Raw genomic sequence first — 26,728 nt, forward strand, 5'->3', positions numbered from 1 at the left:
CGTGAGCCACGGCACCCAGCCACTTCATTTTATTTATGTATTTATTTATTTATTTTTGAGACGAAGCTTTGCTGTTGATGCCCAGGCTGGAGTGCAACGGCACGATCTCGGCTCACCGCAACCTCAACCTTTTTTGTTTTCAGTTTTTTTACTTTTGTAGAGAGAGGATCTCCCTCTGTTACCTGGCTGGTTTTGATCCCCTGGCTTTAAGCAAGCCTCCTGCGTCAGCCTCTCACAGTCCTGGGATTACAAGCATAAGCCACTGGTCTTGGTGCAACAAATACATTTATAATGAAGGAAAAAAGGCATGTTGGGAGAACAGAAAGGATAGGTAAGTGGTTAGCGCTTAGGGAGGAAGTGGAAACAGTGCTAGATGAGATTGGGAAGGTATACAGGGCCAGTTGTATAGAGTAAATAGTGAACGTGAAATTCCATAAATAATCATTAGTGAATATTTAACAAGAATAGCTGAGCATTTACCCTGAGCTCAGTATTCAAGTGTTTTACAGTTAGGGACTCATCGAGTCCTCACAACTACCCTTTGGTTAGACATTGTTTTCCTATTTTACAGGTGATAGTAATGAGCATCTGACATCAAAGGCTAAATTATTTTTCAAGACCATACAGCTGGAGTCAATGACAGAGCCAGGATTCAGACTCATGTCTGTCTGAATCAAGTGACCACACACCCAGAATTGATGCAGTCCATATTCTTGGACTATAACTGTGAGGCCCAGACTTGGTAGGGAGTAGGTGAAGAGGGTGATCATTAGGAAAGGGGCAGGTTTGGGGTCAGGGAGTATGACTTGGTAGGTGTTCCCATAGTCCACATGAGGTGTAAGAGGGCCTGAAGTAAATCAGCCAGCCTGGAGAAGGAGGTTGCACATCAATATGTTGCACAAGAGGCATAAATGGAACTTGGCCACTGATTCTTTTTCTGCCCCTAACTTTGCCTAACACAGTGACCTGTGTAAGATGTGGTTTCGGTTTTAACTGGAAAGGATCATCTATACCTCTTGAATTCAGATTGATGTGTAGGAGAACAAATGCAGGCTTTAGATCCGGAAGACCTGGATTTAAATCCTTAATCTGTCGCTAATAGGTGTGTGCATTTGGGCTAGTCCCTAAGCTTCAATTTCCTTGTAAATGGATGTGGTAAATAGTGTTTGTAAAGACTAAACATAACAGAAAGCGCTTGCAGCATTCACTTGACCCTACATGTCTGTCTTTAGGCTGTTACCACACTGCCTTGATCAATGTCACTTTAGAGTTGAAATTGGGTAGGCCCGGCGCGGTGGCTCAAGCCTGTAATCCCAGCACTTTGGGAGGCCGAGACGGGCGGATCACGAGGTCAGGAGATCGAGACCATCCTGGCTAACACGGTGAAACCCCCGTCTCTACTAAAAAATACAAAAAAAAAAAACTAGCCGGGCACGGTGGCGGGCGCCTGTAGTCCCAGCTACTCGGGAGGCTGAGGCAGGAGAATGGCGTGAACCCGGGAGGCGGAGCTTGCAGTGAGCCGAGATCCGGCCACTGCACTCCAGCCTGGGCGGCAGAGCGAGACTCCGTCTCAAAAAAAAAAAAAAGAAATTGGGTAACGTTAGTTCTCCAACTCTTATATCAACCGTTATTCTTTTGCTTTTGCTTTTTTTTTTTTTTTTTTTTTGTGGTACGGAGTGTTGCTCTGTTGCCCAGGCTGGAGTGCGGTGGCGCTATCTCGGCTCACTGCAAGCTCCACCTCCCAGGTTCAAGCCATTCTCCCGCCTTAGCCTCCCGAGTAGCTGGGACTACAGGTGCCTGCCACCACGCCCGGCTAATTTTGTTTTTGTATTTTTAGTAGAGATGAGGTTTCACCATGTTAGCCAGGATGGTCTTGATCTCCTGACCTCGTGATCCACCCACCTCGGCCTCCCAAAGTGCAGGGATTACAGGTGTGAGCCACTGCACCTAGCCTACAGTTATGCTTTTTCAAGATTGCTGCTGCAATCTTGTTATAGCTGCTGCTGCTATATTACAGTTATTACTATTGCTAGTATTAACATTATTAATAAGAGACCCATAAAGATGGGTCAACATGGCCAAAACTGTTTTTTTTTTTTTTCCTATCAAACTCGCCTTCTCTCCTGTGTTATCTGCCTTGCATGATGTTACCATTTGCCCAGGTGGCTGAGTCACAGACCTGGGAGTTGTGTTCAGCTGTTCTTTCCTCCTCACCCAGCCTCTAGCCTTGCAGGACTTGTCTGTTACCCCTTTGCATGTGCTGCCCTTTATGCAGAATGCTTGTTCCTCTTCCACCCTCTTTCACCTGGACTTGCCCATTCAGGAGGCCTGATCTGATTCTCCCAGTTAATCCCTCTTGCATCTGATATCTCATAGCCCCGTGTATGTCCCTCTGTTGAAGCACAATTGTATTGTTTTGTAATTAGTTGTGTGTCTGTCTCTACCACCAGCCTCCATGCTGGAATTATGTGTGATTGTATCCTCAGAAAACAGCAGATAGAGTTGAGGCTTGATGAAAGCTTATTGAATCGTGGGGTCATAAATCTACTCTTCAGACTTCCCCTCCACTATCTCTGTTGTCCACCTGTGAGAATTCAGAATGACAAATATTTCTTCCCAAAACCCTTCAGCCTGGTTGCTGCATCTTATTCTGAGGAGAGATTGGCCAAGTTACAACTGAACATAAAAGTTTATGGCTTGAGATGGAGCAATAGAAGTGTAAGATAAGGGAATTTGAGGGAACAGAGTATATGTAAAGAGGTACAAGTCTTCACAGTGAGATTTTTGTTGCCATACAACCTTTTCTGGGGAAGAATGGACATCCTCAATGGGGAGGTAAGAACTCATGTATTCAAAGCAGGTAAGAACTCTGCTTTGACATTGAACAGTGATATGGTTAGGCTCTGTGTCCCCACCCAAATCTCATCTTAAATTGTAATCCCCACATGTCAAGGGAGGGACCTGGTGGGAGGTGATTGGATCATGGAGGCAGATTTCTCCCTTGCTGTTCTTGTGATAGTGAGTGAGTTCTCATGAGACCTGATGGTTTTATAGTATGGCACTTCCCCCCTCGCTTGCTTTCTCTATCCTGCCACCATGTAAGACGTACCTTGCTTCCCCTTCTTCTGCCATGCTTTTAAGTTTCATGAGGCCTTCTAGCCATGTGGAACTGTGAGTCAGTTAAACTTCTTTCCTTTATAAATTACCCAGTCTCAGGTATTCTTTATAGCAGTGTGAGAATAGACTAATACAAGCAGCAGTTGAAGATTAGTAGTAGTAAAAGGAACCAAGTTAGTCCCAACCTGCCACTATCACCACTACCATCATAGCTAAAGAGATAGACTGGCAGGGTGCAGTGGCTCACACCTGTAATCCTAGCACTTTGGGAGGCCGAGACAGGTGAATCATGAGGTCAGGAGATCAAGACCATCCTGGCTAACATGGTGAAACCCTGTCTCTACTAAAAATACAAAAAATTAGCCAGGCATGGTGGCAGGCGCCTGTAGTCCCAGCTACTCGGGAGGCTGAGGCAGGAGAATGGCATGAAGCTGAGAGGCGGAGGTTGCAGTGAGCCGAGATCGTGCCACTGCACTCCAGCCTGGGCTACAGAACGACACTTTTGTCTCAAAAAAAAAAAAAAAGAGAGAGAGAGACTGAAATAAAGTGGGCAGCTGTTGGTCTAGAGCCAAGGTGTGAGAGGCATGGCAGCTCTGCTGTGGTCCCTGTGCTGTGAGCCAAGTGAATCTCATCATTTCAGAAGTTCTCTCTTTAGCCTTTAAGCCACTACATCAGCACTATCACTGCTTTATCCAGCCCCTCAGCTTTCGGGAGCATTGTTCCATAGGTCATTGCAGGGCAGGCTAGGTGCTTCTTGGGTGGAGTTAGTTCTGCTGCCTCTACCAGGTAAGTAATTCCTTTGTTCCAGACCGTCAGTTGTTTAATTGGGAAGAGTGTTTGCTTCTTGTTGCACTAGGTCTGAGCTGGATCCCTGAGTTTTGCCAGGTTCTAATCTTGCATTTTCTGTGTCCCAGTTTCAGGGAAGATCTCTTAGCTGTTTGTTCTTCTAGGATACAGTTGAGGACAGAATTGCGGGAAAATGTGATGGCCCGAGAGAAAGCAGGAAGGAAGGAAGAGAGGGCTTACAGTATAAAGTGATCTCTGCTTTCACCTGCAGGTCACTGCTGAAACTCAAGAGAAAGAAGACATTATCATACATTTGCAAGAGAAGGTCGCATCCTTGGAGAAGAGACTAGAACAGAACTTATCAGGAGAAGAGCATGTGCAAGAACTCCTGAAAGAGGTAACTTCTGTTCTCTTTGGACTGTCTGGTGTTAGAAAGGCAGGGTTGATTCTGGTGACTTCACAAACCCTAGAGTTTCAGAGCTGTAGGCCCAGCAAACAGCATGGTAGCAAGAGAACTGTCTCCAACTTTGGCTTGTCCTGCTTACATCAGAAAGAGCCTTATGTCCCCTGTGGGTGACATGCTTTTCTCAAGGAAAGGGAGAGCTATATTCAGAGATACATACAAACAGATAGCATCTCATCACCGATAAACCACACCTAGTGATTTCCGCCACTTGGGCTGCCTTGTCTTTCTGCACTGCCTTCTTCCCCACCATTTTGTACTCTGCAGTGGCCAAGGAAAATAGCTACATCTACCCCTTGGCATGAGCAAGAATTACCTTGGGCAGCATTCTCTCCTTCCTGAGGGAGGCTATTGTGCAGACTGGCCTCTTGCCCAGTGGTGCGGGTGAACTTTCTCATCAGGCTTAGCTTTTGTCTGCACATGTTCTGCTCTTCCCTCTCTTTCTGTTCCAATGATTGGCCACACCATGACAAAGGTGACAAAGCCAAGGCCATGGGGCTCCTCCTAGATTAGACCCTCCCTTTCTTTCTTCAGTCAGTTTCAACTAAATACCTCCATCTCCACTGCCACTGGTTGTACTTCAGGATTTCCAGCAAATCTAGCTTAGTCTATGTTAGAAGTCTCCAGATTGGCCTACCCAGCATCAGTCTCTCTTCCTTCACCCTCTGACACAGTCTTCCATGCTTACTGCCAAACTGATCCTCCTAATCAGCCCTGGTGACCATATCACTCTCTTAAACATCTTCTACAATTCCCTTCAACAGTCTACAGTAAATGTAATGTGGGTTCTAGGGAGTAAGTTGATTTCTAGAATCAGACTGCCCATGCTTGTATTTTGCCTCTTCTACTTACTAGCTGTGACTTAGGGCAGTAGTCCCCAGCCCTTTTGGCACCAGGGACTGGTTTCATGGAAGACGGTTTTTCCACAGATGGGGTCGGGTAGGGGAGGGTGAGGGGGTGGTTTCAGAATGAAACTGTTCAACCTCAGATCATCGTGATCTTTAGATTCTCATAAGGAGTGTGCAACCTGGATCCCTCACATGCGCAGTTCACGATAGGGTTCACACTGCTATCTAACACTACCACTGCTCTGACTGGAGGCGGATCTCAGGCGGTAATGCTTACTCACTGCTCACCTCCTCCTGTGCGGCCTGGTTCCTAACAGGTCACAGGGTCTGTGGCCCAAGGGTTGGGGACGCCTGACTTAGAGCAAGTAATTTAATCTCTTTGTGTTTGTTTCTTCCCCAGTAAAATTGGTTTTATTATACTACTAAACTCAGAATTGTTGTTAGGGTTAAATAAGTTACAATATGTAAAGTGCTTAGAATGATAACTGGAACATAATTGGGTCTCAATATATGTCAGCTGTTACCATGATCAATATTATTATTGTGCCATCATCATTAGTATACAGTTTAATGTGCATAAAAATTACTCGGGAAGTTTGTTTAAAGTATATATCTCTAGGCCAGGTGTGGTGGCTCACACCTGTAATACCAGCACTGCCTGAGGTCAGGAGTTCAAGACCAGCCTGGCCAACATGGCAAAACCCCGCCTCTATTAAAAATACAAAAATTAGGCCAGACGCGGTGGCTCACGCCTATAATCCCAGCACTTTGGGAGGCCGAGGTGGGCGGATCACAAGGTCAGATTGAGCCAGATGGAGATTGAGACCATCCTGGCCAATATGGTGAAAGCCCATCTCTACTAAAAATACAAAAATTAGCTGGGCGTGGTGGCACATGCCTGTAGTCCCAGCTACTCGGGAGGCTGAGGCAGGAGAATTGCTTGAACCTGGGAGGCGGAGGTTGCAGTGAGCCAAGATCATGCCACTGCACTGCAGCCTGGTGACAGAGCGAGACTCCGTCTCAAAAAAAAAAAAAAAAAATTAGCTGGGCATGGTGGCAGGTGCCTGTAATTCCAGCTACTCAGGAGGCTGAAGCAGGAGAATCACTTGAACCCAGGAGGCGGAGATTGCAGTGAGCCAAGATTGCACCACTACTTTCCAGCCTTTGTGACAAGAGCGAAATTCCATCTCAAAAATAATAAATAAGTAAATAGATAAAGTATATATCTCTGGCCCTACCCTCAGAAATTCTGATTTCCTTAGGCTTGGAGCAAGGCCTCAAATCTGTACAACTAGCTGAGATTAACAACTATCTCAGTAACAGCTCTCTCAGCTAAGTCTAATGCCAGCATTTAGAACTTCTACATTTTGTTTTCTTTCTTTCTTTCTTTCTTTTTTTTGAGATGGAGTCTCACTCTGTTGCTTAGGCTAGAGTGCAGTGGCGTGATCTCAGTTTACTGCAATCTCCGCTTCCCAGGTTCAAGCAATTTTCCTGCCTCAGCCTCCCAAGTAGCTGGGACTACAGGTGCACGCCACCACACCCGGCTAATTTTTTATTTTTAGTGGAGATAGGGTTTCACCATGTTGGGCAGACTGGTCTCAAACTCCTGACCTCATGATCTACCCACCTCGGCCTCCCAAGGTGCTGGGATTACAGGTGTGAGCCACCGCTCCTGGTCCCTTTTTTTTTTTTTTAAAAGATAGAATCTCACTCTGTCACCCAGACTGGAGTTCAGTGGTGCAATCTCCACTCACTGCAACCTCCACTTCCTGGGTTCAAGCAATTCTCTTGCCTCAGCCTCCTGAGTAGCTGGGATTACAGGTACCCACCATCACATCCAGCTAATTTTTTTTGTATTTTTAGTAGAGATGGGATTCCATCATGTTAGCCAGGCTGGTCTCAAACTCCTGACTTCAAGTGATCTGCCTGCCTCGGCCTCCCAAAGTGCTGGGATTACAGGTGTGAGCCACCACACCCGGCCTAGAATTTCTACTTTGAAAAATGTTGCTTACAGAATCACGTTCTAACTCCTTTTTGCATTCAAAAGCTTCTCATGAGCTGGCCCTTTTGCCTATCTTTCTGGTCTTGTTTTTTGACCTAAACCCATCATCATTTTGGCTTCTGAGGAGTTGTAGTTCCCTCAATGTAGCAGGCTGTTCACATCGCCGTTGGTCATCCCCCTGCTTGGGAGGCTTCCCGAGCCCTAGCCACCTTGTGACTTCTAAAGCCGCCTACCTGCCCTGTGGCAGGGAGTATCTCCCACCCCATGCTTCTTCCTCTTTGTGGACACTTACTGTACTCTATTGTGTAATTTTTTTATTAGTCTTTTGTTCCAGCCTCAAGGTCAAAGGACTATTTCAAATTTATCTGTGTGTACTTTATGATATGTGAATTATATCTCAATTAGCTGAATTTTTAAAAATGTATTCATGTCTCTTGTGCCTAGCACAAATCATAGTATGTTGTAGATAATCTGTAAATATTTATTCAATTGAGGAATGACAGTCTTCTTTTACTCTTCTTTCAACTTACAGAAACCACTTGCTGAGCAGAATTTGGAGGATACCAGACAACAGCTCTTGGCAGCCAGAAGCAGCCAGGCCAAGGCCATTAACGCCCTGGAGACTCGGGTACTGACCTTACTTCTGGTGTTTCCTAAGTTTGGGTGGTAACCTGGCTGAATGGCAACATGATGTGACTGAGAATCTTCTTGGTCAGAGTTTTTCCACTGGAAGGGATTATTTTTGGATCTTACCTATACAGGGATGAGTTAGTCATTTTCTTCATCCTTGTCACATTACCATGATTGAGTTATATGTTTATACCCTTTTATCCCCATTGGCCTCCCTCCCATAGGATACCATTCCATTGTGGTTCATATAGATGCTTTTTTTGTTGGGTTGCCTTAGAATATGTAGCACTGGCTTTTTAATTTCTGTAAATGATGCAGCTATGGGTATGTTTTCTTTGTTAGTTTTAGCTGCCTCAACTTCTGTCTGTACCCATTTCATTGCACTTTGTAATAATCTACGTGGTAGACATCCAGATTGCTTCCTTCTTCCTGGCACCTCAGATCATGCATAAAACCTAAAGAGACTAAGTATTATAGGAGAAGATTGTTCCCAGCAAGCCTACACCTGGCTCTCCTCCTCCAGCATGCACAAGGGTTCCTATATATGCCTTTCTGCCTTTTCCAGCATGGCATTTCCAAGCCTTTACAAGTTTTGCCAGTTTACTGAGTGTGGAGTGGTATTTCATTGCTTTAATTTGCATTGCTATGGTTATTAATGAGTTTGGCCTTGTCTTCATGTGCCTATTAATTCCTGGGGGTTTCTGCTTTTGGAATTGCCCATTCATATCCTTTCCTTGTTTTATTTGGGGGTTTCAGTCTTTTCTTATTTGGTTTGTAGGATTTCATTGTATATTCTTGTTCCGAATGCTTTGTCAGTTTCAGTCCTGAGTCATTCTGTTAACTTTGTCTTTGTATCCTTTGTTGAATAGACATTCTTAAGTTCGATGTAATCAGATTCATCACTTTTTTGCTGTGGAGTTTGAAGTTCCATTTAGGAAATCTATTCCTGCTCCTAAGTCACAGAGACCTACTGTTTTTTCCCTATTACTTTATAATTTTTCCTTCAATCTAATAGATCGCTAATTCACATACAAACTGTCTTTCTGTACGGTCTTAGGTAGGGAACTAAATATGGAGAAATTCTGCATATTTCTCAAAATCATTTACTAAACAGTCTGTCCTTTCTGAATTGATTTCTCTTGCTAACTTTATCACATATTGCTTCCGTCTGCACATAGTTTGTCTCTGCATTCTCTGTCCATTGGTCTGATTGTCTGCTCTTTTGTAAACACTACAATGTTTTTATTACTATAGTGATATCTGTACTATATCTCAACACCCAATAAGACAAATTCTCTTTTTTTTTTTTTTTTTTTGAAGGTTGACTTTAACTATTTGTGGGCCTTTAAAGTTTTTGAGTTTCTAAAAAATTCAACTTGAATTTTTATTGAGATTGCATTAAACATATAGGCTAATTGGGAAGAATGGTCCATTTTATAATATTAATTATTCCTTCCAAGAATGTAAATAGATTCCACTTATTCAGATTATTTTCTGTGTGTTTTATTAAATTTTTACATTTTTCTCAATAGATGTCTTATTTTCTTGCCTAAGTTGTTAATTCCTAGAAACTTTAGAGTTTGTGTTGTTACTGTGGTGGTATTTTTTTTTCTTTTGAGACAGAGTTTTGCTCTTGTTGCCCAGGCTGGAGTACAATGGCACGATCTTGGCTCACTGTAGCCTCCGCCTCCTGGGTTCCAGCGATTCTCCTGCCTCAGCCTCCCAAGTAGCTGGGATTACAGGCGCCCACCATCACACCCAGCTAATTTTTTTGTATTTTTAGTAGAGACAGGGTTTCATCATGTTGGCCAGGCTGGTCTCAAACTCCTGACCTCAGATGATCCACCCGCCTCGGCCTTCCAAAGTGCTAGGATTATAGGCGTGAGCCAGTGCACCCAGCCTGTGATGGTATCTTATTTTTAATCTTTTTTTTTTTTTTTTTTTTTTTTTGAGAGTCTCACTCTGTCGCCCAGGCTAGAGTGTAATGGCACTGTCTTGGCTCACTGCAGCCTCCGCCTCCTGGGTTCCAGCAGTTCTCCTGCCTCAGCCTCCCAAGTAGCTGGGATTACAGGCACATGCCACCACACTAAGCTAATTATTATATATTTAGTAGAGACAGGAGGGTTTCACCATGTTGACGAGGCTGGTCTTGAACTCCTGACCCCAGGTGATCTGCCTGCCTTGGCCTCCCAAAGTGCTAGGATTATAGGTGTGAGCCACTGTGCCCGGCCCTTATTTTTTTAGTTTTTATTTTGTTATTTTTTGGAGACACAGTCTCACTCCATCCCCCAGGCTAGAGTGCAATATTGCGATCTCGGCTCGCTACAACCTCCGCTTCCCAGATTCAAGCAATTCTCCTGCGTCAGCCTCCCGAGTAGCTGGGATTACAGGCACATGTCACCACGCCAGACTAAATTTTGTATTTTTAACGGAGATGGGGTTTCACCATATTGGCCAGGCTGGTCTCGAACTCCTGACCTCAGCCTCGGCCTCCCGAATTACAGGCACAAGCCACCATGCCCAAACTTTATTTTTAATCATATTTATAATTGATTATTTCTTTTTTTTTTTTTTTTTTTTGATACGGAGTCTCGCTCTGTCGCCCAGGCTGGAGTGCAGTGGCACGATCTCGGCTCACTGCAAGCTCCACCTCCCGGGTTCACGCATTCTCCCGCCTCAGCCTCCGAGTAGCTGGGACTACAGGCACCCGCCACCACGCCCGGCTAGTTTTTTGTATTTTTAGTAGAGACGGGGTTTCACCATGTTAGCCAGGATGGTCTCGATCTCCTGACCTCGTGATCCACCCGCCTCGGCCTCCCAAAGTGCTGGGATTACAGGCTTGAGCCACCGCGCCCGGCCTATAATTGATTATTTCTGGTTATTCTCGTGAACTGCCATTTTTTAAAGTTGATCTTGGATATCATACCCCGGCTGAACTTCATTACTACTGTGTGATTTTTTTGTTGGTTTTCTTAGGTAGATAATCATATTATCTATGAAAAATGACCACTTTATCTTACTCCTTCCAGTCTTCCCACCTCTTATTCCATTTTCTGTTCATAGAGCATTGAAGAACCTCCAAACTGAGTGAAGCAATAATAGGACTAGTGGGAATCTTTGTTTTGTTCCCAGTCTTAAAGGAAATATGGCTGAAGTTTTGTTGTGTGGTATACCATTTGCAGGTTTTTGGTAGGTATTTATTTATTTATTTATTTGAGGCAGAGTCTCACTCTCATCCAGGCTAGAGTGCAATGGCGTGATCTCAGCTCACTGCAACCTCTGCCTCCCAGGTTCAAACGATTCTCCTGCCTTACCCACCCAAGTAGCTGGGTTAACAGGTGCCTGCCTCCACGCCTGCCTAATTTTTAAATTTTTAGTAGAGACGGGGCTTCACTATGGCCAGGCTGTTCTTGAACTCCTGACCTCAAGTGATCCACCCACCTCAGCCTCCCAAAGTACTGGGATTACAGCACCATTTATTTATTTTTTTATTTTATTTTATTTTATTTTATTTTTTTGAGACGGAGTTTCGCTCTATCACCCAAGCTGGAGTGTAGTGTCCTGATCTCAGCCTACTGCAACCTCTGCCTCCCAGGCTGAAGTGATTATTCTGCCTCAGCCTCCTGAAGAGCTGGAATTACCGTGTGCACCACCATACCCGTCTCATTTTTTTGTATTTTTTTAAATTTAATTTAATTTAATTTTATTCATGTTTGTTTGTTTGTTTGTTTGAGACAGAGTCTGGCTGTGTAGTTGAGTCTGGAGTGCAGTGGCACGACCTTGTAGTCCAGTCTGGAGTACAGTGGTGTGACCTTGGCTCACTGCTATCTCTGCCTCCCAGGTCCTGGTTCAATCAATTCTCCTGCCTCAACCTCCTGAGTAGCTGGGATCAGAGGTGTGTGCCACTAAGCCCAGCTAATTTTTGTATTTTTAGTAGAGACAAGGTTTCACCATGTTAGCCAGGCTGGTCTTGAACTCCTGATCTCGTGATCCACCTGCCTCAGCCTCCCAAAGTGGTGTGATTATAGGCATAAGCCACCATGCCCAGCCTTTTTTGTATTTTTACTAGAGATGGGGTTTCACCATGTTGACCAGGCTGGTCTCAAACTCCTGACATCAAGTGATGTGCCCACCTTGGCCTCCCAAAGTGCTAGGATTACAGATGTGAGTAACCATGCTGGCCAATTTGTTTAATTTCTTGAATTGGATATTTATCTCATTTTAAAAATCTTTCTTATTTCCTGATAAATACATTTTAAACTATATTTTTCTGAAAAGACTATTTTGTTTTATTATAATTTCAGTTCTATTTCTGAATATCCTTATTGATCAGTGTACATTGTTGTACAACCATCACCACCATCCATCTCCAAAACTTTTTTATCTTCCCAAACAGAAACTCTATACTTATTAAACAGTAACTCCCCAATTCCTCCTACCCCAGTCTGGGAACCACCATTCTATTTTCTGTCTCTTTGAGTTTGGAGACTCTAGATACCTCATATCGGTGGAATCATACAATGTTTGTCCTTTTCTGTCTGGCTTATTTGACTTAGTATAATGTCTTCAGTGTTCATCTATGTTGTAGCATATGTCAGAATTTCATTCCTTTTTTTTTTTTTAATATAGAAGTTTGGTTTTTTTTAAGAATTTTTTTTGAGATGGAGTCTTGCTCTGTCACCAGGCTGGAGTGCAGTGGCGCAATCTTGGCTCACTGCAACCTCCACCTCCTAGGTTCAAGCAATTCCCCTACCTCAGCCTCCCGAGCAGCTGGGACTATAGGCACTTGCCACTATGCCCGGCTGATTTTTTGCATTTTAATAGAGATGGGGTTTCACCATGTTGACCAGGATGGTCTCGATCTCCTGGCCTTGTGATTCGCCCACCTCGGCCTCCCAAAGTGCTGGGATTACAGGTGTGAGCCACCGTGCCTGGCCTATTCCTTTTTAAGATTGAATAAGGCCGGGCGCGGTGGCTCATGCCTGTAATCCCAGCACTTTGGGAGGCCGAGGCGGGCGGATCACAAGGTCAGGAGATCGAGACCATCCTGGCTAACACAGTGAAACCCCGTCTCTACTAAAAATACAAAAAAATTAGCCGGGCGTAGTGGCGGGCGCCTGTAGTCCCAGCTACTCGGGAGGCTGAGGCAGGAGAATGGCGTGAACCCGGGAGGCGGAGCTTGCAGTGAGCCGAGATCGCGCCACTGCACTCCAGCCTGGGCGGCGGATTGAGACTCCATCTCAAAAAAAAAAAAAAAAAAAGATTGAATAATACTCCATTATATGTATAGACCACATTTTGTTTCTCCATTCATTCATTGATGAACACTTGAGTTCCATTTGTCTTTTTTTCCCCTTTTTGTGGAGAACCGGGTCTCCCTATGTTGTCCAGGTCTCCAATTCCTGGACTCAAGCTATGCCTTTGTTTCCATAAGTGCTTGGCTCGCAGGCATGAGCCCTCACTCTGTAAGCCCAGCTCTTAGGGAGGCAAAGGCATCGCCTTTTTTTTTTTTTTTTTTTTTTTTGAGACAGAATCTCACTCTGTCACCCAGGCTAGAGTGCAGTGGTACGATCTTGGCTCACTCACCCCACAGGTTTAAGCAATTTTTGTTCCTAAGCTTTCCAAGTAGCTGGGACTACACATATAAACCAACATACCTTGTATTTTTAATAGAAATGGGGTTTTGCCATGTTGGCCAGGCTGGTCTCGAACTCCTGGCCTCAAGTGATCCACCCGTCTCGGCCTTCCAAAGTGCTGGGATTACAGGCATGAGCCACCACACCCAACCCACACCCAGCTTTTGATGGACATTTGAGTTGTTTCTATCTTTTGGCTATTGTGAATAATGCCACCATGAACGTTCCTGTACAAGGTTTTTGTGTGGACTTAATGTTTTCATTTCTCTTCAGTATATACCTAGGAATAAAATTGCAGGATGATATAGTAACTTTTTGTTTAATCTCTTGAAGATCTGAATCTGTCTTGAACTTGGCTGCTAAATTGAGACTCAGATATTTTCTGATCTCAGGAGTGTAAAACAACGTCTTAGTCTTGGCGCTACTACCAATAAAATGTGTGGTCATGAGCTAGTAACAATCCTGTTCTTCTCCATGGACTAGTAGCCCCTTTCTCATGGGATTGTTTTGGTTAAATCTAACATGTGAATGTATGTAAGGAGACTAGGCCTTAAAAACATCCTCTCCTTGTGTGTCTACCTCTCCTTCACCACGCTGCATGCAGCCTTCCTTGTGCTTATGTTTAATAATAAAGCTCCCCAAGGCCAGACCTTATTCAGTAAGTAAGACGGCCTTCTAAGAGAAATTCACAGATACAACTTGAATCTGGTAAAAATGCCATCTTGGAGAGCCAAGTGCAACTCAGTACTAGACAGTGAGTCCTTGAGGGCCAGTCTACATCTGTCCCACTCGCCTCACGCCCAGTTGCAGTTCCTGGTATGGAGTTAGCTTTGCTCTGTATTCGTGGAACGAGTAAATCCTGAATTTGTATTATGAACAGTAATCCCACTTCAGGGAATCTGTCCTAAGGAGGTGATTGAAACCAGGTAAAAAAAATACTGTGTGTCCTGGCCAACATGGTGAAACCCATCTCTATTAAAAATACAAAAATTAGCAACCAGGCGCGGTGGCTCATGCCTGTAATCCCAGCACTTTGGGAGGCCGAGGCAGGTGGATCACGAGGTCAGGAGATCGAGACCATCCTGACTAACATGGTGAAACCCCGTCTCTACTAAAAAAATACAAAAAATCAGCCAGGCGTGTTGGCACATGCCTGTAGTCCCAGCTACTTGAGAGGCTGAGGCGGGAGAATTGCTTGAACCCAGGAGGTGGAGGTAACAGTGAGCTGAGATTGTGCCACTGCACACCAACCTGGGCCACAGAGTGAGACTCCATCTCAAAAAAAAAAAAAAAATTAGCTGGGCGTGGTGGTGCACACCTGTAATTCCAGCTACCCGGGAGGCTGAGGCAGGAGAATCGCTTGAGCCCAGCAGGCGGAGGTTGCAGTGAGCTGAGATCATGCCACTGCACTCCAGCCTGATGACAGAGTGACACTCCGTCTCAAAAAAAATAAAAGGCCAGGCCGGGCACGGTGGCTCACGCCTGTAATCCCAGCCCTTTGGGAGGCCGAGGCAGGCGGATCATGAGGTCAGGAGATTGAGACCATCCTGGCTAGCACGGTGAAACCCTAAAATACAAAAAATTAGGCAGGCGTGGTGGCAGGAGCTTGTAGTCCCACCTACTCGGGAGGCTGAGGCATGGGAATGGCGTGAACCTGGGAGGCAGAGTTTGCAGTGAGCCACGATCACGCCACTGCACTCCAGCCTGGGTGAGAGTGAGACTCTGTCTCAAAAAAACAAAAACAAAAATACTGTGTGAAGATGTTGATTGCTGCATTCTGTTAGATGGGAAAAACAGAAAGCCTAAGTAGCCAGCACAGTAGGCAAATGGGTCAGTAAATTATAGAACACTCTTGAGGAGATGAGGTCTAAAGATTACATGGAGACAGAAGGACATTTAAGAGTAGGAAAAAGATACAAAGTTTTACATTGTCCGGTTAAAACTTTATATAAAGTTATAAACAAAAGTCATTAAAAGAGAGTTTAAGAAAATACATTAGAATGCTAGTGTTTTATAATGGTAGACTTACGGGTTTTTTCTCAGGTTACATTTTTCTATAATGTACCTGTTTTATTTAAATCACTTTGCATTTTAAAGCCATTTGTTACCACTCTTCAGCTTCTTGTGAACAGAAAGAATGCTTCTGCTTCCCTCTCAGGTAAGAGAACTGGAGCAGACCTTGCAGGCCTCTGAGGAGCAGCTCCAGCAGAGCCAGGGTGTCGTGGCTGCCCAGGAAGCTCAGATACAGGAGCTTGTAAGTGCTTATTGGAGCTGCTGCATTCCAGGCTCTCTTACTACTTTCTCTCCAGGCCTTTGCAGATGCCCCAAACTCCTTCCCAACTTCGGCAATGGTACCTGGACCTGCCCATAGATACAGTTCTTGTGCTGGATGTGAGCAGGCCAGCAGCAGAGGGTGGAGGGAGTCAGGACCTACCGGTGGGCCTGAGTTACCTCGGAGGTGGACCAGTGGCTCCTTTCCACCTTACATCCCACCTTCCGGTCCAGCCTGGTCCTGGGGCTGTCAGAGGTGGCAGCTCCACTAGGAGTCAAGCCTCGGCTTGCAATCAGGAGTGGGGAGAACACGCCCAGACTCTGGGGAGAGGATGGCAAGGGCTTGGCCTGTCATCACAGGCCAGGTGTGGTGTGGAGTTAGAAGATAGGAAAATCAAACCAGCCAGCGTGTATTTCATATTTGCCATGTCCCAGGCACTGTGCTCAATGCTATGCACGTGTTTTCATTTAGTCCTTGCAGGAGACCTGAGAATTATGCACTGTCATCCTCATCCCATAGACGAGTCAAGCTCAGAAAGCTTGGCTCAGTAGCCCACAGGCTTGCAGCCAGTAAATGGCAGAACCCACATCTTTCTTGTGTCAAAGCCCTGTTCTTCATTGCTGTATTATACTGCCCCCCTAGTATAATTTCTCCCCAGGGAAAGCCGCAGCCACTGAGGCAACACTGAGTAGTGTGAAGGAGGCCTGTGTCTAAGGACTGGCTGGTGCCCAGAGCTGTCCCTACACACCTTGAGGATGGAGTGATGACATCAAGACTCCATCTTCCAGACAGGCCAGGGTCCAGGAGCAACAGGCAGAGCCTGCAGGGGGGACCTCAGCAACGCCAGGTGGGGAGGGGGTGAGGAGAGAGTTGTTTCTGTTGGATACCCATCTTTTCACCGAGGGCCAGACTACGATCCCCCACTGGAAACCATTGTCACCCTGACTGACCATCCTCTGGTCTCCCCGAAGGTTGCCGCCAACCAGGAGAGCAGCCATGTGCAGCAGCAGGCCCTTGCTCTGGAGCAGCAGTTCTTGGAGCGCACCCAGGCACTAGAAGCCCAGATCGTGGCCCTGGAGAGAGCACGGGCAGCTGACCAGACCACTGCAGAGCAAGGGATGGTGAGTGAAGAGCTGAGAGAGGGTGGGCCCAGGAGCACCAGGGTCCCGCACAGTGAAGTCAGCCACATGCTTGACAGCACAGCACCGCCTCTGCACTAGGAAACCACTTTAAAGGGCAGGTTTTTTTTCTTTGAGACAGGGTCTCACTCTGTCACCCAGGCCAGAGTACAGTGGCATGATCACAGCTGACTGCAGGCTTGACCTCTCAGACTCAAGTGATCCTGCCATCTCAGCCTCCCAAGTAGCTGGAACTACAGGCGTGCACCACCCCAGCCAGCTAATTTTTTTATTTTTTGGAGAGACAAGGTCTCACTATGTTGCCCAGGCTGGTCTTGAACGCCTACGCCCAAGGGATCTGCCCACCTCAGCCTCCCAAACTGCTGGAATTACAGGCATGAGCCACTGCACCCAGCCGAGAGCAGTTCGTATCTTTCCAGAGGCACCTGCTCATGAGACTGGATGTAAAAAGGCTGCTTTTTACAAAACTCAAAACAGATGGGTTTTCTTTTTCCTTGGGCCCACAGAGACTTCCTACTTTCTGACCAGTCCCCTCTGCTTCTTCCCATTGGCTTTTAAAATGTGTATTGTTCCTCCCTATGCCTTCTTCCTGGTCCATGCTCCCTGTGCCCAGGGAAATATGGTAGTGAAGACTTTTCTTTTATATATGTTCTTCTAAATTGGCAGCGACAACTGGAGCAAGAAAATGCAGCCCTTAAAGAAAGCAGTAATGAATATGAACGTTCTTTACAGAATCACCAATTTGAACTAAAGAAGCTGAAGGTATTTATTTAATTGAATCAGAGTTTCATAAAAGTATTCATATTTTCTACATGTGTATTTAGAGTGCCCCACTTCTCATACTTACAGTACAGGATGAGTAGAATTAGCATTTGTTCAATAGTTCTGTTAGGCATCGGCCAGAAATTGCCACTTCATTAAGTTCTCTCAGGGATCCAGGACAGTAGGAAGAATTGTGTTCATTTGGCAGTTAGTGTCATTGAGGTTCTGAGGGTAAACCATTTGTGCAAGTTGCATAGTTGGTTAGAGGTGGTGTTGGTCTCACTTCACCCTACCACAGAGGCCAGCCCTTCCTCTGTGGCATCAACAACTGCTTGAAAGTCATGCTGTCAAGACACGGCTCTTGCTGATGTTTCCAGGGAGATCTTAAAACCAGGCCTTAAAAGATGTTAAGGACCTTTATTTTGCTTGTTTATATCAGGGACCGTGTACAGAAATGAAGTAACAATCTGTTGGATTATTACACTTTCTCTTCTGCAAATTTGGAGCTTTAATCAGATGATGCCTCTTTCATTCCCTAATCATAACTGGATAAAAAGGAGGAAAGATTCTGTCACTTTCTTATATGCCCCAAGACTCCCCTGGCCCCTTTCAAAGCACCTTGGATGATGGGACATTGTAGTACTTGCCCGGCTTGGTCATGACTCAAAGATTTTATGGATCCTTTGGCAGCGATCTTCTCCTGGAGCGTCCGTAGCTGAATGCCTGCACCTAGTAAGCTTCCAGTAATCAGATCTGATGAGTGACATAGGTACTAATGCAGTAGCATTGCATCATGTGGAGCATGGACTTTGGAGTCAGATTTTTTTTTTCGTGCATTCCTTCAATCAACATTTGAGTATCTGTAAGGGCCAGGCATCACCGTAAGTGCTGGGACGTATTAAATAGCAATGAGCCAGTGTGATGGCTCACGCCTGTATTCCTAGCATTTTGAGAGGCCAAGGTGGGTGGATCACCTGAGGTCAGAAGTTTGAGACCAGCCTGGCCAACATAGTGAAATCCCATCTCTACTAAAAATTCAACAATTAGCCAGTGTCGTGGTGTGTGCCTGTAATCCCAATTGGGAGGCTGAGGCAGGAGAATCACTTGAACCCGGGATGTGGAGGCTGCAGTGAGCCAAGATCATGCCACTGCACTCCAGCCTGGGTGACATAGCGAGACTCCATCCCAAAAAGTAAATAAATAAAATAAAGAGCAATGGAAAAAACAGGTGAAGTTCCTTTCTTGTGGAGTTTGTAACTAGAGATGGTAACCAGGTTACGAATAATGATAAATGCTGTGAAGAAAATAGAACAGGGCAAGGACAGCCAGGGGGGAGGTTGGGGAGGAGAGGGCTCTTTCCGTGTGGAGTTGGGGAAGGCCTTGATGCTGGCAGAAGGGCCTGCAATGTGAATATTTGAGGAAGAATATTCTAGACAGAAGAAATAACAAATATAAAGGCTCTGAGGCAGGAAAAAGCCTGGTCTGTTCAAAGAATAGCACAGAGGCCAGTGTGGCTGCAGCTACTGGCCAAGGGAGAGCATGGCTGGTGGTGAGGGGGAACACAGGCGTTAGAAAGAATCATGGGAAGCCCTGGCAGGTCTTTTTTTTTTTTTGAGACAGGGTCTTTCTGTGTTGCCCAGGCTGGAGTGCAGTGGTGCGATAACAGCTCACTGCAGCCTCAGCTTCCCAGGCTCAAGCAATCCTCCCACCTCAGCTTCATGAATAACTAGGACTACAGGTGTGCAAAATTTATTAATCTTTCTTTTGTAGAGACAGGGTCTTGCTATGTTAACCAGGCTGATTTTAAACTCCTGTGCTCAAGCGATCCACTCTCCTTGGCCTCCCAAAGTGCTGGGATTACAGGCATGAGCCACCGCTCCTGGCCGGCCGTGGCAGGTCTTAAGCAGATAAGTGATGTGAGAAGTTTTGTTTTAAAAGGATTTCTGTGGCTGCCTGTGAAGAATGTTTGGTAAGGCAGGCATGAGCAGAAGCCGGAAGACTGTTTAGGAGACTTTTTAGGAATCTAGGCCAGAAGTGACTAACACATTAGTGGTGGACTTGGGAAGAAGTATTCAGACCAATATTTATTTTTAGAGATGGAGCTGTTTTGTTTGCTTTTTGTTTTTTGTATATGAGATGGAGTCTCACTTTGTTGCCCAGGCCGACGTGTAGTGGAACGTTCTTGGCCTACTATTACCTCGACCTCCTGGGTTCAAGCAATTCTCATGCTCCACCTCCCAAGTAGCTGGGACTACAGGCACATGCCACCATGCCCGGCTAATTTTTGTATTTTTGGTAGAGACAGCGTTTCACCATATTGGCCAGGCTGATCTTGAACTCCTGACCTCAAGTGATCCACCTGCCTTGGCCTCCCAAAGTGCTGGGATTACAGGTGTGAGCCACCATGCCCTGCCTGAGATGGAGCTTTAAGGACTTAGGAATGGGAGAAAAACAGGAATTGTAGATGACACCTAGATTTGGTTTGTATAATTCAGTTTCTCCACTTCAGTGCTATTGACGTTTGAGGCCGGATGGTTCTCTGTTGTAGAGGTTCTTTGTTGTAGAGGTTCTCTGTTGTGGAGGGTTCTCTGTTGTGGTGGTTCTCTGTTGTGGTGGTTCTCTGTTGTGGAGGGTCTCTGTTGTGGGAGGGTCTCTGTTGTGGAGGGTCTCTGTTGTGGGTCTCTGTTGTGGAGGGTCCCTGTTGTGGAGGGTCTTTGTTGTGGAATGTTCTCTGTTGTGGGTGGTTCTCTGTTGTGGTGGTTCTCTGTTGTGGGAGGGTCTCTGTTGTGGATGGTTCTCTGTTGTGGTGGTTCTCTGTTGTGGATGGTTCTTTGTTGTGGTGGTTCTCTGTTGTGGATGGGTCTCTGTTGTGGAGGGTCTCTGTTGTGGAGGGTCTCTGTTGTGGAGGGTCTCTGTTGTGGGTGGTCTCTGTTGTGGTGGGTCTCTGTTGTGGAGGGTTCTCTGTTGTGGGTGGTTCTCTGTTGTGGAGGGTCTCTTGTGAGTGGTTCTCTGTTGTGGAATGTTCTCTGTTGTGGAGGGTTCTCTGTTGTGGGTGGTTCTCTGTTGTGGAGGGTCTCTGTTGTGGGTGGTTCTCTGTTGTGGAGGGTCTCTGTTGTGGGTGGTCTCTGTTGTGGTGGGTCTCTGTTGTGGAGGGTTCTCTGTTGTGGAGGGTCTCTTGTGAGTGGTTCTCTGTTGTGGAATGTTCTCTGTTGTGGATGGGTCTCTGTTGTGGTGGTTCTCTGTTGTGGAGGGTCTCTGTTGTGGAGGGTCTCTGTTGTGGAGGGTCTCTGTTGTGGAGGGTTCTCTGTTGTGGGTGGTTCTCTGTTGTGGAGGGTGTCTGTTGTGGTTCTCTGTTGTGGGTGGTTCTCTGTTGTGGGTGGGTCTCTGTTGTGGAGGGTCTCTGTTGTGGTGGTTCTCTGTTGTGGAGGGTCTCTGTTGTGGAGGGTCTCTGTTGTGGAGGGTGTCTGTTGTGGAGGGTGTCTGTTGTGGAGGGTCTCTGTTGTGGGAGGGTCTCTGTTGTGGAATGGTCTCTGTTGTGGAAGGTTCTCTGTTGTGGATGGGTCTCTGTTGTGGAGGGTCTCTGTTATGGTGGTTCTCTGTTGTGGAGGGTCTCTGTTGTGGAGGGTCTCTGTTGTGGAGGGTCTCTGTTGTGGTGGTTCTCTGTTGTGGGTGGTTCTCTGTTGTGGAATGGTCTCTGTCGTGGAAGGTTCTCTGTCGTGGATGGGTCTCTGTTGTGGAGGGTCTCTGTTGTGGAGGGTCTCTGTTGTGGAGGGTGTCTGTTGTGGAGGGTTCTCTGTTGTGGATGGGTCTCTGTTGTGGAGGGTCTCTGTTGTGGGTGGTTCTCTGTTGTGGAGGGTGTCTGTTGTGGTTCTCTGTTGTGGGTGGTTCTCTGTTGTGGGTGGGTGTCTGTTGTGGAGGGTCTCTGTTGTGGAATGTTCTCTGTTGTGGAGGGTGTCTGTTGTGGAGGAGTCTCTGTTGTGGAGGGTTCTCTGTTGTGGAGGGTTCTCTGTTGTGGAGGGTCTCTTTTGTGGAGGGTGTCTGTTGTGGAGGGTCTCTGTTGTGGGTGGTTCTCTGTTGTGGAGGGTCTCTGTTGTGGGTGGTCTCTGTTGTGGGTGGTTCTCTGTTGTGGAGGGTTCTCTGTTGTGGGTGGTTCTCTGTTGTGGGAGGGTCTCTGTTGTGGGTGGGTCTCTGTTGTGGAGCGTTCTCTGTTGTGAAGGGTCTCTGTTGTGGAGGGTTCTCTGTTGTGGATGGGTCTCTGTTGTGGAGGGTCTCTGTTGTGGGTGGTTCTCTGTTGTGGAGGGTGTCTCTTGTGGAGGGTCACTGTTGTGGAATGTTCTCTGTTGTGGAGGGTCTCTGTTGTGGTTGGTCTCTGTTGTGGAGGGTCTCTGTTGTGGTTGGTCTCTGTTGTGGAGGGTCTCTGTTGTGGTTGTTCTCTGTTGTGGAGGGTCTCTTTTGTGGGTGGGTGTCTGTTGTGGAGGGTCTCTGTTGTGGAATGTTCTCTGTTGTGGAGGGTGTCTGTTGTGGAGGGGTCTCTGTTGTGGATGGGTCTCTGTTGTAGAGGGTTCTCTGTTGTGGAGGGTGTCTGTTGTGGAGGGTGTCTGTTGTGGAATGTTCTCTGTTGTGGAGGGTTCTCTGTTGTGGAGGGTCTCTGTTGTGGAGGGTCTCTGTTGTGGGAGGGTCTCTGTTGTGGAGGGTGTCTGTTGTGGGTGGGTCTCTGTTGTGGAGGGTCTCTGTTGTGGGTGGTTCTCTGTTGTGGAGGGTCTCTGTTGTGGAATGTTCTCTGTTGTGGAGGGTGTCTGTTGTGGAGGGTGTCTGTTGTGGAGGGTCTCTGTTGTGGAATGTTCTCTGTTGTGGGAGGGTCTCTGTTTTGGAGGGTCTCTGTTGTGGAGGGTGTCTGTTGTGGAGGGTCTCTGTTGTGGAGGGTCTCTGTTGTGGAGGGTTTCTGTTGTGGGTGGGTGTCTGTTGTGGAGGGTCTCTGTTGTGGAATGTTCTCTGTTGTGGAGGGTTCTCTGTTGTGGGAGGGTCTCTGTTGTGGAGGGTGTCTGTTGTGGAGGGTCTCTGTTGTGGAGGCTCTCTGTTGTGGTTGGTCTCTGTTGTGGGTGGTTCTCTGTTGTGGAGGGTGTCTGTTGTGGAGGGTCTCTGTTGTGGAGGCTCTCTGTTGTGGTTGGTCTCTGTTGTGGGTGGTTCTCTGTTGTGGAGGGTGTCTGTTGTGGAGGGTCTCTGTTGTGGAGGGTGTCTGTTGTGGAGGGTCTCTGTTGTGGAATGTTCTCTGTTGTGGAGGGTTCTCTGTTGTGGGAGGGTCTCTGTTGTGGAGGGTGTCTGTTGTGGAGGGTCTCTGTTGTGGAGGGTCTCTGTTGTGAAGGGTGTCTGTTGTGGAATGTTCTCTGTTGTGGATGGGTCTCTGTTGTGGTTGGTCTCTGCTGTGGGTGGTTCTCTGTTGTGGAGGGTGTCTGTTGTGGAGGGTCTCTGTTGTGGAATGTTCTCTGTTGTGGAGGGTTCTCTGTTGTGGGAGGGTCTCTGTTGTGGAGGGTGTCTGTTGTGGAGGGTCTCTGTTGTGGAGGGTCTCTGTTGTGAAGGGTGTCTGTTGTGGAATGTTCTCTGTTGTGGATGGGTCTCTGTTGTGGTTGGTCTCTGCTGTGGGTGGTTCTCTGTTGTGGAGGGTGTCTGTTGTGGAGGGTCTCTGTTGTGGAGGGTGTCTGTTGTGGAGGGTCTCTGTTGTGGGTGGTTCTCTGTTGTGGAGGGTGTCTGTTGTGGGTGGGTCTCTGTTGTGGGTGGGTCTCTGTTGTGGGTGGTTCTCTGTTGTGGAGGGTCTCTGTTGTGGAATGTTCTGTGTTGTGGAATGTTCTCTGTTGTGGAGGGTCTCTGTTGTGGAATGTTCTGTGTTGTGGAATGTTCTCTGTTGTGGAGGGTCTCTGTTGTGGAATGTTCTCTGTTGTGGAGGGTCTCTGTTGTGGATGGGTCTCTTTTGTGGTTGGTCTCTGTTGTGGTGGTTCTCTGTTGTGGGAGGGTCTCTGTTGTGGAGGGTGTCTGTTGTGGAGGGTCTCTGTTGTGGAGGGTGTCTGTTGCGGAGGGTCTCTGTTGCGGAGGGTCTCTGTTGTGGAGGGTGTCTGTTGTGGAGGGTGTCTGTTGTGGAGGGTCTCTGTTGCGGAGGGTCTCTGTTGTGGAGGGTGTCTGTTGTGGGAGGGTCTCTGTTGTGGAGGGTGTCTGTTGTGGAGGGTTCTCTGTTGTGGATGGGTCTCTGTTGTGGAGGGTTTCTGTTGTGGAGGGTCTCTGTTGTGGGTGGTTCTCTGTTGTGGAGGGTCTCTGTTGTGGATGGGTCTCTGTTGTGGAATGTTCTCTGTTGTGGAGGGTCTCTGTTGTGGGTGGTTCTCTGTTGTGGAGGGTCTCTGTTGTGGAGGGTCTCTGTTGTGGAATGTTCTCTGTTGTGGAGGGTCTCTGTTGTGGAGGGTCTCTGTTGTGGGTGGTTCTCTGTTGTGGAGGGTCTCTGTTGTGGATGGGTCTCTGTTGTGGAATGTTCTCTGTTGTGGAGGGTCTCTGTTGTGGAATGTTCTCTGTTGTGGGAGGGTCTCTGTTGTGGAGGGTCTCTGTTGTGGAGGGTGTCTGTTGTGGAGGGTGTCTGTTGTGGAGGGTCTCTGTTGTGGAGGGTCTCTGTTGTGGAGGGTGTCTGTTGTGGAGGGTCTCTGTTGCGGAGGGTCTCTGTTGCGGAGGGTGTCTGTTGCGGAGGGTGTCTGTTGTGGAGGGTCTCTGTTGTGGGAGGGTCTCTGTTGTGGAGGGTTTCTGTTGTGGAGGGTTCTCTGTTGTGGATGGGTCTCTGTTGTGGAGGGTCTCTGTTGTGGAGGGTCTCTGTTGTGGGTGGTTCTCTGTTGTGGAGGGTCTCTGTTGTGGGTGGTTCTCTGTTGTGGAGGGTCTCTGTTGTGGATGGGTCTCTGTTGTGGAATGTTCTCTGTTGTGGAGGGTCTCTGTTGTGGGTGGTTCTCTGTTGTGGAGGGTCTCTGTTGTGGAGGGTCTCTGTTGTGGAATGTTCTCTGTTGTGGAGGGTCTCTGTTGTGGAGGGTCTCTGTTGTGGGTGGTTCTCTGTTGTGGAGGGTCTCTGTTGTGGATGGGTCTCTGTTGTGGAATGTTCTCTGTTGTGGAGGGTCTCTGTTGTGGAGGGTCTCTGTTGTGGAATGTTCTCTGTTGTGGGAGGGTCTCTGTTGTGGAGGGTCTCTGTTGTGGAGGGTGTCTGTTGTGGAGGGTGTCTGTTGTGGAGGGTCTCTGTTGTGGAGGGTGTCTGTTGTGGAGGGTCTCTGTTGTGGTTGGTCTCTGTTGTGGAGGGTCTCTGTTGTGGAGGGTCTCTGTTGTGGTTGGTCTCTGTTGCGGAGGGTGTCTGTTGCGGAGGGTGTCTGTTGTGGAGGGTCTCTGTTGTGGAGGGTCTCTGTTGTGGAGGGTGTCTGTTGTGGAGGGTGTCTGTTGTGGAGGGTCTCTGTTGTGGGTGGTTCTCTGTTGTGGAGGGTCTCTGTTGTGGGTGGGTCTCTGTTGTGGGTGGGTCTCTGTTGTGGAGGGTCTCTGTTGTGGTTGGTCTCTGTTGTGGGTGGTTCTCTGTTGTGGAGGGTGTCTGCTGTGGAGGGTCTCTGTTGTGGAGGGTGTCTGTTGTGGAGGGTGTCTGTTGTGGGTGGGTCTCTGTTGTGGGTGGGTCTCTGTTGTGGAGGGTCTCTGTTGTGGAATGTTCTCTGTTGTGGAGCGTCTCTGTTGTGGAATGTTCTCTGTTGTGGGTGGTCTCTGTTGTGGGTGGTCTCTGTTGTGGAGGGTCTCTGTTGTGGAGGGTCTCTGTTGTACAGGGTCTCTGTTGTGGAATGTTTTCTGTTGTGGAGGGTGTCTGTTGTGGAGGGTCTCTGTTGTGGAGGGTCTCTGTTGTGGAATGTTCTCTGTTGTGGAGGGTCTCTGTTGTGGAGGGTCTCTGTTGTGGAATGTTCTCTGTTGTGGAGGGTCTCTGTTGTGGAGGGTCTCTGTTGTGGAATGTTCTCTGTTGTGGAGGGTCTCTGTTGTGGAGGGTCTCTGTTGTGGATGGGTCTCTGTTGTGGAATGTTCTCTGTTGTGGTGGTTCTCTGTTGTGGAGGGTCTCTGTTGTGGATGGGTCTCTGTTGTGGAATGTTCTCTGTTGTGGAGGGTCTCTGTTGTGGAGGGTCTCTGTTGTGGAATGTTCTCTGTTGTGGAGGGTCTCTGTTGTGGGTGGTTCTCTGTTGTGGAGGGTCTCTGTTGTGGATGGGTCTCTGTTGTGGAATGTTCTCTGTTGTGGAGGGTCTCTGTTGTGGAGGGTCTCTGTTGTGGAATGTTCTCTGTTGTGGAGGGTGTCTGTTGTGGAGGGTCTCTGTTGTGGAGGGTGTCTGTTGTGGAGGGTCTCTGTTGTGGAGGGTCTCTGTTGTGGAGGGTCTCTGTTGTGGAATGTTCTCTGTTGTGGAATGTTCTCTGTTGTGGAGGGTGTCTGTTTTGGAGGGTCTCTGTTGTGGAGGGTCTCTGTTGTGGAATGTTCTCTGTTGTGGAGGGTCTCTGTTGTGGAGGGTCTCTGTTGTGGAGGGTGTCTGTTGTGGAATGTTCTCTGTTGTGGAAGGTCTCTGTTGTGGAGGGTCTCTGTTGTGGATGGGTCTCTGTTGTGGAATGTTCTCTGTTGTGGTGGTTCTCTGTTGTGGAGGGTCTCTGTTGTGGATGGGTCTCTGTTGTGGAATGTTCTCTGTTGTGGAGGGTCTCTGTTGTGGATGGGTCTCTGTTGTGGAATGTTCTCTGTTGTGGAGGGTCTCTGTTGTGGAATGTTCTCTGTTGTGGAGGGTCTCTGTTGTGGGTGGTTCTCTGTTGTGGAGGGTCTCTGTTGTGGATGGGTCTCTGTTGTGGAGGGTCTCTGTTGTGGAGGGTCTCTGTTGTGGAATGTTCTCTGTTGTGGAGGGTGTCTGTTGTGGAGGGTCTCTGTTGTGGATGGTCTCTGTTGTGGAGGGGTCTCTGTTGTGGAGGGTGTCTGTTGTGGAACTTCTTTGTTGTATGTGCTGCAAATGTGCATGATAGGCTGCTTAGGAACATCTACCCACTAGATGTCAGTAGCAGC

The 26,728-nt window shown here is 47.3% G+C and overlaps 1 protein-coding gene across 22 annotated transcripts in view; it reads left to right on the top strand.

Moving 5' to 3' along the window:
* Positions 1 to 26,728, top strand: part of GOLGA1 (golgin A1) — a 70,455-nt gene that overhangs the window by 26,587 nt on the left and 17,140 nt on the right. For 14 of the 22 annotated variants that reach the window (XM_028834853.2, XM_077968042.1, XM_077968038.1 and 11 more), the window contains 5 exons: positions 4,175 to 4,300; positions 7,749 to 7,844; positions 15,641 to 15,736; positions 16,726 to 16,875; positions 17,560 to 17,655. In XM_028834853.2, the coding sequence (XP_028690686.1) occupies positions 4,175 to 4,300; positions 7,749 to 7,844; positions 15,641 to 15,736; positions 16,726 to 16,875; positions 17,560 to 17,655 (564 nt within the window). The remainder of the gene's footprint in view (positions 1 to 4,174; positions 4,301 to 7,748; positions 7,845 to 15,640; positions 15,737 to 16,725; positions 16,876 to 17,559; positions 17,656 to 26,728) is intronic. The other 8 variants (XM_077968039.1, XM_077968048.1, XM_077968040.1 and 5 more) reach the window with 1 other exon arrangement.

Source organism: Macaca mulatta, chromosome 15 (genome assembly GCF_049350105.2).
Source record: "Macaca mulatta isolate MMU2019108-1 chromosome 15, T2T-MMU8v2.0, whole genome shotgun sequence".
Lineage (NCBI taxonomy): Eukaryota > Metazoa > Chordata > Mammalia > Primates > Cercopithecidae > Macaca > Macaca mulatta.